This window comes from Culex pipiens, chromosome 2 (assembly GCF_016801865.2).
Source record: "Culex pipiens pallens isolate TS chromosome 2, TS_CPP_V2, whole genome shotgun sequence".
Lineage (NCBI taxonomy): Eukaryota > Metazoa > Arthropoda > Insecta > Diptera > Culicidae > Culex > Culex pipiens.
The window spans coordinates 37,299,244-37,308,525 of record NC_068938.1 but is presented as its reverse complement, the minus strand read 5'-3'; the positions used below and the strand labels follow the sequence as shown (position 1 = coordinate 37,308,525).

The 9,282-nt window shown below is 35.2% G+C and overlaps 1 protein-coding gene and 1 non-coding gene across 2 annotated transcripts; one reads left to right on the top strand and one right to left on the bottom strand.

The window, feature by feature from the left end:
* Window positions 1-2,049: 2,049 nt before the first annotated feature.
* Window positions 2,050-2,257, bottom strand: LOC120412851 (small nucleolar RNA U3). Its single transcript, XR_005604869.1, has one exon. It is a non-coding gene; the product is annotated as a small nucleolar RNA U3 (small nucleolar RNA).
* A 2,962-nt stretch (window positions 2,258-5,219) lies between these two features.
* Window positions 5,220-7,731, top strand: LOC120412797 (cysteine sulfinic acid decarboxylase-like). The gene is made up of 8 exons (XM_039573388.2): window positions 5,220-5,488; window positions 5,547-5,737; window positions 5,806-5,931; window positions 5,993-6,089; window positions 6,432-6,689; window positions 6,807-7,064; window positions 7,135-7,383; window positions 7,452-7,731. Exons 1-8 carry the CDS (start codon window positions 5,363-5,365, stop codon window positions 7,632-7,634), a joined length of 1,488 nt encoding a protein of 495 aa, XP_039429322.1. The 5' UTR covers window positions 5,220-5,362; the 3' UTR covers window positions 7,635-7,731.
* Window positions 7,732-9,282: the final 1,551 nt, after the last annotated feature.

The following is a 9,282-nucleotide window of genomic DNA, read 5'->3' as shown; positions in this document are numbered from 1 at the left end:
GTTAGCATACATTCTACAAGAACAACTGCTACTTAAAACACCATGAAAAGTTGTGTCAGTATATTTGAGTTTAAAGTTTGGTGCTCTGAAGTAACCATGGGCGCGAGATATTTAACTTCTCTAATCTAATTATTGAAATTAGTTTTAAAAATATATATTATTTTTTTTTAGTTTTTGTGATATTTTAGAACACAACACATTTTTTCTGTTGAATTTTTTTAGTTTAGCTTTTCCATTCCCATTAATTTTTTTTGTCGTGAATAGCGAACAATAAATTTTCGTATGAATGAATTATAATTCAGAGACTTAATAATATTTGAAATAAATAAGAATTTTCGTATCAATTTAGAAAATTATCGCATATGTATTTTAACTACGAGATGCAACAAAAACTCTTTTCCACTTATAATAAATAAAATAATTTTGAAGTTTATGTTAATAACTGACATGACTATACAAATAGTAAATATTTCATGTAAAGTGATGCAAGAAGAATAAGCCATTAAAATAGTTATCAAAAAAAAATTGGACTTATCTGAAAATATGCTACATGGACTTAAGAGATTGAAACAATAATTTCCTTAGATACAATACTGCACGAAATAAGACTATCGCTAATTTTATTTTAACTTTTTGTTAAGTTATCTAAAAGTATCACAAAACTAAAACCGTGCCCTAATTATTTATTGAAAATTATTTTAAATGACAGTTAATTTTTTTGTATAATTTTGGTTTTCGAAACACATTGGAAAAACCCCTAAAAAGAATTTTTATATTAGCCTTACCTTGAAATAGAAAAAACACATATAGAAATAAAATACAAAAAGTATCTTGATAAAAATGTTTTAATTTTAAAAATATTGTTTGTATAGTTTTTAAATTTTACTAAGGGTTATCCTGTCGTTTTATCGAAAGGGGAAACACAATGCAATTCGATCCAGACTTTTGATCATGCAGGTAAATAAGATTTAATTGAAACTATAGTACATTTTATTACGTTTTTCAAATTAATTGAATTTAATGCAAATAATTTTAGCTAAATAGTTTGTTTTCACACAGATTTAAGTACATAAAACATACATTAAACGTTGTTTAAGTCAAACATCATAATTTAGTTAAACAGAATTGTAGGATACGAATCCATAAACCTAGTTTTACGTGTATTTAAGTTTGCAGATTTTTGCAGATATTTGAAAAAAAAAATTGCAGATATCTAAAAATTTCATCTGGCATCCCTGGATGGGACATTGTATTTCCACAAATGCCCAGGACACTATATGCCATGGTTATAGCGCCACAACTCGCTCATTTTTACACATTTTTTGTGTAATATTACTCATAAAAAGAGGTAATATTCAACCTACCAAATTTTTAACATTCCAAAATTCAACTTTTTTTTTCTGTGAAGTCGAAACCCCGAATATGAGCTTTTTAGATTAAAATTAAGTATTAAATAGGCTGGTGCGCACTTTTGCTCCGTATTACTTTATATTTTAATGCCCTGAAAACAGATAGAAAGTTGAAGTGTCTGCTCATACCAACCTCTGACTTTTTTTGCCGATTTACATGTATGTAACCCCTTAACTTATTTGGGCAGCTTTACTTGAATTAGACCTACAAATTTGTGTGATCTAAGATGGTGACCAAATGTTCAACATGATTTTGAAAAATATTCACAAAAGGCAAAACAATAATTAGGAATGTCATTTTGCTCATTAATTTTTCATGAGCACACATCGCCGATTTGTATAAATATCAAGAGTGCTTAAAAAATCGAGCTTTGCAACGAGAACATACTTTTTGTTAAGACATCAGAGTTTTGATCTTAACATGATTCTGTAATTAATAAATGCGTTATAACAAAATATAATCTTGCAATTTTAAATACATTAATGTCATGTCAGTTTACCTAATGTCTATGTCATCTAACTAATTAATAGCAGAGTTAGTCTTGTAACTTTCTTCACTAAGTAAGTTTAGAAAAGGTTGAACTTTTATTTGTGATATGGAGTCGTAAGTTTCTTTTTCAATTTATAATTAACCAAAAACACCACTCAGAATGCGTCCAAGCCATTGCAAGAGAGCCGATCTTCAGTAGTAGAGCGGTCCGTTCATACAAACGAACCAGATCTCCACCAAGTTTCACGCTCCAGGCTAGACACTCCTTCTCATCATCGTGGGTGGGAAATCTTTTCCTTTCGGAAAAAACTTGTGGTGAAAACTTGCCTACAGAAATGATCCTGTGAAGCACAGTCTTAACTTCGGTTAGGTTTCTCCCAGCATATCAGCTCACGGCACTGTGTTCCGATAGTGATGAGTATGACTCATACAAAACGTCTCTGCTCATGAATTGAGGGAAGCTTTTTAGTCGTTTCTATGCGCGGGTACGGGTAGGACAGTTTACGAGCACGTGCTCGGCGTGAAGACGGATGAATGCAAACCGGTTCATTTAGCTGTCAGCTCGAAAGAAGTGAATATTGTTTTGAAGGAGTGAATTTTCGGTACCAGTTTTGAACAGCCACGTTTTTTTTTGTTTTGGTTGATAAAGTTAGTTATTGCTGTGTAATTAAGTTGTTATTTCATGTATTACCTAATTTAAGGATAACTTGTAATTTCAGGTAGTCATCAGTTTGCTTCATCAAGGTTTCATAAATTCCGTGTGATATCTGTCTACGACTAACCGTAAAAATAAAACTGCAGCAGGCACTTCGGCCACGACTTGCCGATTCAGGAAAACAACTTCAAATTTAAAAGACAAGTAGTTGGCATTTTTTATGACATTATTTTTTATTAGGTCCTTTTCGGTGCTGGGACCAGGTTAGGACCGAGTCGGCTTTTGTAGTTACATTTTTATTAATAGTCAGGACCCGGTGCCTGCGACTCCCGTTACAGTTTCTATGGAATTCCAATGAGAATGTAACAGAAAAATCAGACATCGGGTCCAAACTGTTAAAGTTAAAAGTTATTAAAGAGAATCTTGTGTATAAATGTAAGTGGGAAAGGAGCTGATAAAGAGGCCTTCTGGCAACATTATAAGAATTTATTAGAATAAACGCTGGATCGATTCCTGAAGTCCTGTTCCTCCTCCAGGTTTAGAAATCATTAGAGAACTCAACTTCTGATTTGGCTAGTTCATCATCTTTTAACTAGAACATTTATCACAAAGCACGTCTATTTTATAAAAAAAAAACAAGCCTAACCCGACAAACTTCGTTGTTGCGACGGAGCGCGTCCGAAGCAGCCCCCTGTTCAACGTCATTCGTCTTTGTTTGTGTTTCTTTGTGCAGGTGCCCGTGCTGTCGCTTGGCAAGAGTCAGAAGTTGAAAACAAACTGAAGCAAGCGGGAGCACGGGCGCAGCTGGGAACGAGAATCCGTTCCAGCTGTGAAAAGACACCGAAGTTGTGAGTAAATTGTATCTTGTGAACTTTATTTGTTATTAATTAAGGAAATATAGCTTTTTAGCGTACGGAAAATGGAAGGAAGTTTCATTTCGTTCAGCTTAGAAAACTGGTGCCCGTCACTCTTCAGCCGCTCGTTTCAACATTCGTCTTGTCTTTTTTTGTTTCTTGATCAAAATGTGAGTTTACGTAAATGTTCCCATACAATCTGCAGATGCTTCGGAATCGGTCCCAGAGTGGCTAAAGAGGCATTTTATATGTATGTATGTATTAGTACCCCCGTCTTGGCAGGACTTGGCTAAAGAGGCATTTTTTAGCATATAAACCTTCCTTGGGCTTACACGAACCTAACGCAACAAAAAGCGCCTCGATCCGACGTTCCGTGTTCAACTGATTCGCGAACAAAACCATCGAAATTTTTAATATATATATATATTATGTTTACAGGAAATTACAGGATTCGGCATACGACATTTGAGAAAAACTGTTGAATTATTGTTTAACTAGTTAATACAAAAGGAGCACATGTTATTCAGGGTTTTTCGAATGATGTTTTTTTTTTTTTAATAAACGTTAAATAAATAATTAGTTTTAATCTTTCTTATGTAAGGATTTATTCTTGACATTCCCTTCATATCACCATCCATGTTGTTAGCTGTGTAGTATTCCAATAAAAATATATTTTTTGCTTCAAAATTTGTTACAAACAGTACATTTACAAGCGCTTTAAAAAGATGATAAATAATGCTCATTATTTACTATGTGAGAGTAGCCAAAACACAACCAAAACGTAAAACAACTTTACGTAGGGGAGAGTGGGGAGACTTGATCCCCGGGGACACTTGTTCCCAAGCCTGTATCTCGTCAGCATGTGGGTAAAACAATTAGCTTTGTTCTAGAAAGTTGTGCGAAATTAACTAAAACTCATTGTAGAAAACAAAGAAAAAAATAAAAAAAATGTTTAGTTTGAGTTACATACATTTTTCTAAAACGAGCTGCAAAAAACTTCCAAGAGATCTTTTTTTCTTTGTTTTGATATGTATAGAAAACACTCAAAAATTATTCACAAAAATATTATTTATACATGAATTGTTTGATAAACTTATCAACTCCAAAACGTAAGCATTTGATGTTAAATTTATCGTCATACTATTTTTACAATCAATTGTTTAAAAAAGTGCGTTTAGGGAGACTTGATCCCTGCATTTTTACAGTCACTGGAATCAGCTTCAAGATTAATTAATTGGGCTGGGTTTTCATACATAGTTTCCTTTAGTATAGTTGTACATAACTTACTGCAGTTAGAACCTTTTTTCAAAAGTTTTGTAAACAAAAATTTCCAGCTTTTGTAAACATGCTTAATTTTGGTATAAAAAATAATATTTTAAGTTTTTAAATATTTTACATACTAAACTTGTTATATTTTGAACACAAACGTACAGGTTTTATGTGAAATTGCTGTAACTTATAGAAAATTAAAAGTTTGGATGAATAAGAAACATTTTACTTAAGACTTCTTCAAAATGTTGAAAGGGGGATCAAGTTACCCCTAACATTTTTAAAATGCCGGTTTAAAATATTTTTTTAAAACGCTTGATTCGAAGAGTTCATCTGATGAAATACCCTTATAAGCCAAGATGAATGTTTAAGCTTTCAATTCATGCAAAAAGTTTATAGTTTTGTGAGAAATTGACAGAGTTATGTGCGATACAAAAAAAGGGGATCAAATCTACCCTACATCTGGCACCAAACAAAGAATTTGTTATATTCTGCCTGATAAACTTGTTTGAAATGTCTGTTGCCCGTTCGAATGATCGACTGTATGTTTGGCCAACGAAAAGTTGTTTGCGTTTTTTTGTGGGGTTCATTTATTAGACCAACGTTGAGTTTTTGCCAAATTGATAATGCTATCAGTCTAGAGTAGGAAGTTGAACGATTCGTACCATACTAACTTTATAAAAAAATGGCAAATTTAGGCGAAGAACAAGATTTGCTCTCTAAAATATTCGATATTTTAAAATCAGAGCGAGTGTTCGACCCGAAAGCTGGAGATTTGGTGTTTCCTTTCAAGCATCCGCAAGAATTGAAAGTAAGAATGATTGTAATATTTGCTCTTAGCGTGCAAATTAATATTCTAGAAATTTTAGAGTTTGCTTTGTCTGGATTTATCAACCGGCGTGCCGTGTGCTGGTTCTGCGGAGCGAGAAAACGTAATTCGTATGGTGATTCAACATTCTATCAAAACTGCTCATCCGAATTACCACAATGAGATGTACGCTGCTCCGGATCTTTACGGATTAGCTGCTTCGTGGGTAACCGATGCGCTGAATGCTTGCCAGTAAGTGTTTTCGGATTTGTTTAGTATGTATCTAAAAAGCAGTAAATAAATTTAAAATTACTTCACAGATTTACATTTGAAGCCGCCCCGGTGTTTTCTCTGATTGAATCAATGGTTTTGGAATACTTTCTCAAGCTTTGCGGTTTTGAGGGTGGTGAAGGTGTTTTTACACCGGGTGGATCGATTGCTAATATGTATGAAGATTTTCTCCCCACGTCATTTTAACATATTGACCAACTTTATTTGCTGCTTTAGGTATGCGATTTCGATGGCAAGGCACAAAATGTTGCCAGATATTAAAACAGAAGGAATGTATGGACAGCAATGTTTGAAAATATATACCTCAGAAGATGTAAGTAACACATTCATATATAAAACGAGATAGTAATTAAGATTGAAATACTGTCAAGACTCGACTATCCGAAATTTTACGTTTAAAAGTTTTTTTGAACCACTAAACATTTTGATAAAAAAATCGTAATAAACATACCGAAAAGGACTGAAAATCAGGTTGTACCATGCGTTTCCATTTATTCACTCGTTTAGTTTTCGATCTTTTTTCCTTGCAGCAATAACTTTTACCTTTATATCATTATAATTATTTATTAGTTATTCAACGAGATGTCTTTTAAATCAGAGATTCATTTTCAAATTTTCCAAATAAAGATTTTTTTGGTTTTCCTTTTCCACCCAGGCTCATTACAGCGTCACCAAGAGTGCCAACTGGTTGGGGCTGGGCGAGGCAAACGTGCTGAAAATCAGCACGGACCATTTGTCCCGTATTGATCCGGGTGCGCTGGAGGCCGCACTCCAGACGGCAACGGATGGCCAGGACGGATCGAGGCCTCTCATCGTGTCGGTTACGGCCGGGACCACGGTGTTTGGAGCGTTCGACGAGCTCGGCAAGATTGCCGACATTTGCGCTCGGTTCGGCACGTGGATGCACGTCGATGTAAGAAGATATACCGCGATACGGCACGTGACTGCACGAAAACGTTGTCCATTTTGTGGCTAATCCTGGGTGGTTGGGTAATTTATGTCTTGCATTTTTTTTTTTCGTTTTCGTCAGGCCGCATGGGGTGGGGCAGCACTGTTTTCCGACCACTATAGAAAGTTGTTGCTGAACGGATTGGAACGGGCAGATTCAGTTGCTTTGTGTCCCCAAAAATTACTTGGTGCCCCTCTTCAATGTGCCATGTTTTTGTCACGGCACAAGGGTTTGCTGACTAGCTGTAATGCGGCATGTGCCGAGTATCTGTTCCAGACCGATAAGTACTACGACATTTCCTACGACACGGGTGACATGAGCGTCCAGTGTGGCAGAAAGGTGATAATTGGTAATTTAATTAATCAGATTTAATGTTGTCGTTTGTGTTTTTTTCCGTTACGCCTCATAGGTCGACTCATTTAAGCTCTGGTTCATGTTGCGTGCCCGAGGCCCCGAATGGTTCCAGCTGGCCGTCGAGAATGCCTTAAGCTGTGCACAGTATTTCCAGCGGGCAATAACCGAAAATGCCTTCTTCAAGCTCGTTCGGACAAAGTTTGAGTTTACCAATGTTTGCTTCTGGTTTGTTCCAAAAAGACTACAGCTGGCTTCCCGCAGCGGCCAGGATGAAACCGACGAGTGGTGGGCCGAGGTTCAGAAGGTGGGTGTGGGTGGGTTCGTAGGCTGGCCAATTCCGAGTTGATTAGTTTTGCTCTTTATCTGTTTCAGGTCACACTTATACTGAAGGAGCGAATGGTCAAAAAGGGCAGCCTGATGGTCAGTTATGCTTCCCATCCCTGCAAAAAATTGGGCTATTTCTTTCGGCTGGTGGTCAAGTGTGTGCCACCCCCGACTACGGAAAGGATGGATTATATCATTCAGGAAATGGTGGCAATTGGTGGCGAGCTTTGAGGGTTTGCTTGCGTCATTTGATTGTACGATTGTTTGTGCCATTTTTAAAAGCTAGAAAATACGTTATATTTTTGCATGGATAAAATATTTTACAAACTATTATTTGTTACATTATTCTTCCAAAGAATCCCTCAAATCATCACATTTTTCCATGCAAATTTGCGCTTTGAAGTGGTAGATGGTGTCTGTCACTCTTGGGGCAATGACTGTCAATGATGGTTCCGAATTCAGGGTCCAGTAATAGTAAATTGAAATAAAAAAATAATCACTATATATAAAATGCTTCTACAAACAACACAAAGAAAACCAATTTTTGATTGAAACATTCTGAACCAAGATTTGAATGTTTTTCTAAAACAAACATGGCTGCCAAATGGCCGATCGGGGATGATGCCTTCCAGAGCCTCAAGCTTGACCATTTTAAAAAGGAAGTTATATAACCCGCCCGTGTCCCGCCCGTGTGGATCAATCGGACCGCGCACTGGACTCCAATCCAGAGGTCGCCGGTTCGAATCCCGCGGCGGGCGCTCTAAAATTCTTTGTGTAAAAATGGGTATTCGGCGCCGTCGCTCCGTGCCATACTTTCATACACTTAGGAGCCCAGGGCGGCGAAGTCCTTGTAGATAAAAAGGAAGACATTAGTGGTTGGTACTAGCAATGGTGGCCGACAGCTATAAAGTCAACTTCGTCTTTTTCAAATTAACATTATTCGGTGTGCTTTAAAAAGATTTGCTGCAATAGGTCATTAACCTCATGACCTCAACCTAAATTTAGAAAAGCTTCAATAAAAAAAATCTTCAAAATCCTTTTTTCGACTTTTATGTTATCTATTATAATTTTTTATGATGATATATTAATCTTTAAATAATAAGAAGTTGTTTTAATGTATTTTATTTTACCTTCGACATTATTTTTAACATGAGTTTTCGAAAAGAGATAAATATACCGTAAACCGGGGTGACTTTGATTGGTTTTAGATTTTTCCGCATAATGAACAGTACATATTAAATACGTACTTAATGGTATGGAATAATACTAACCGCGGTAGAAAAGTGTTCAAAGTACTTGTAGAACAAGTTTTCATAAATAAATTTAAATTTTAAAAAGTTAGTTAAAAAAGTTTTCCTCTAGATGAAGGTAACATAAATTTGATAATAATAAATATTAAATATTATATGTTTTTGAAACATAATTTAAAAACTCTCCAAATTTATTGGCATTTTCAGTAGAACACATTTGATATAAAATGTGAAAACTTTTTATTCGTGTTTCGAATTCTGTTTAAAATGCAACATGAATCGACGTATAAATAAAATTTGAACGCCTTTATTCTGATTTTAACAAGAAAAACTATAACTTTCATAGTCACCCCGGAATTCGTAATAAAAATGTTCAACGCGACTGTTTTTTTAAACAACATTATTATTTTTTTAAATAGTGCATGGACCTTGTGTGGACTACCCCAGTACATGATTTAAAAATAAGAGTCTTGAAAAAAACCTTAGCAGTTGGAAAATATGCCAAAAATATCAATGTCAATGTATCAATGTCACCCCGGTTAACGGTACTCGATTTTTTTTGGTAATGTTTGCATTCATTTAAACATGGACGATTTTCTAGTTAAATTGTTTTGATTTAGTTTTTGTTG

Excerpts from the sequence above, each read along its gene's own strand:
- LOC120412797 (XM_039573388.2), top strand. The coding sequence starts at position 5,363 with ATGGCAAATTTAGGCGAAGAACAAGATTTGCTCTCTAAAATATTCGAT. Across the intron at positions 5,932-5,992 it reads GGTGGATCGATTGCTAATAT|GTATGCGATTTCGATGGCAA; the intron begins GTATGAAGATTT and ends TTGCTGCTTTAG. Across the intron at positions 6,690-6,806 it reads GCACGTGGATGCACGTCGAT|GCCGCATGGGGTGGGGCAGC; the intron begins GTAAGAAGATAT and ends CGTTTTCGTCAG.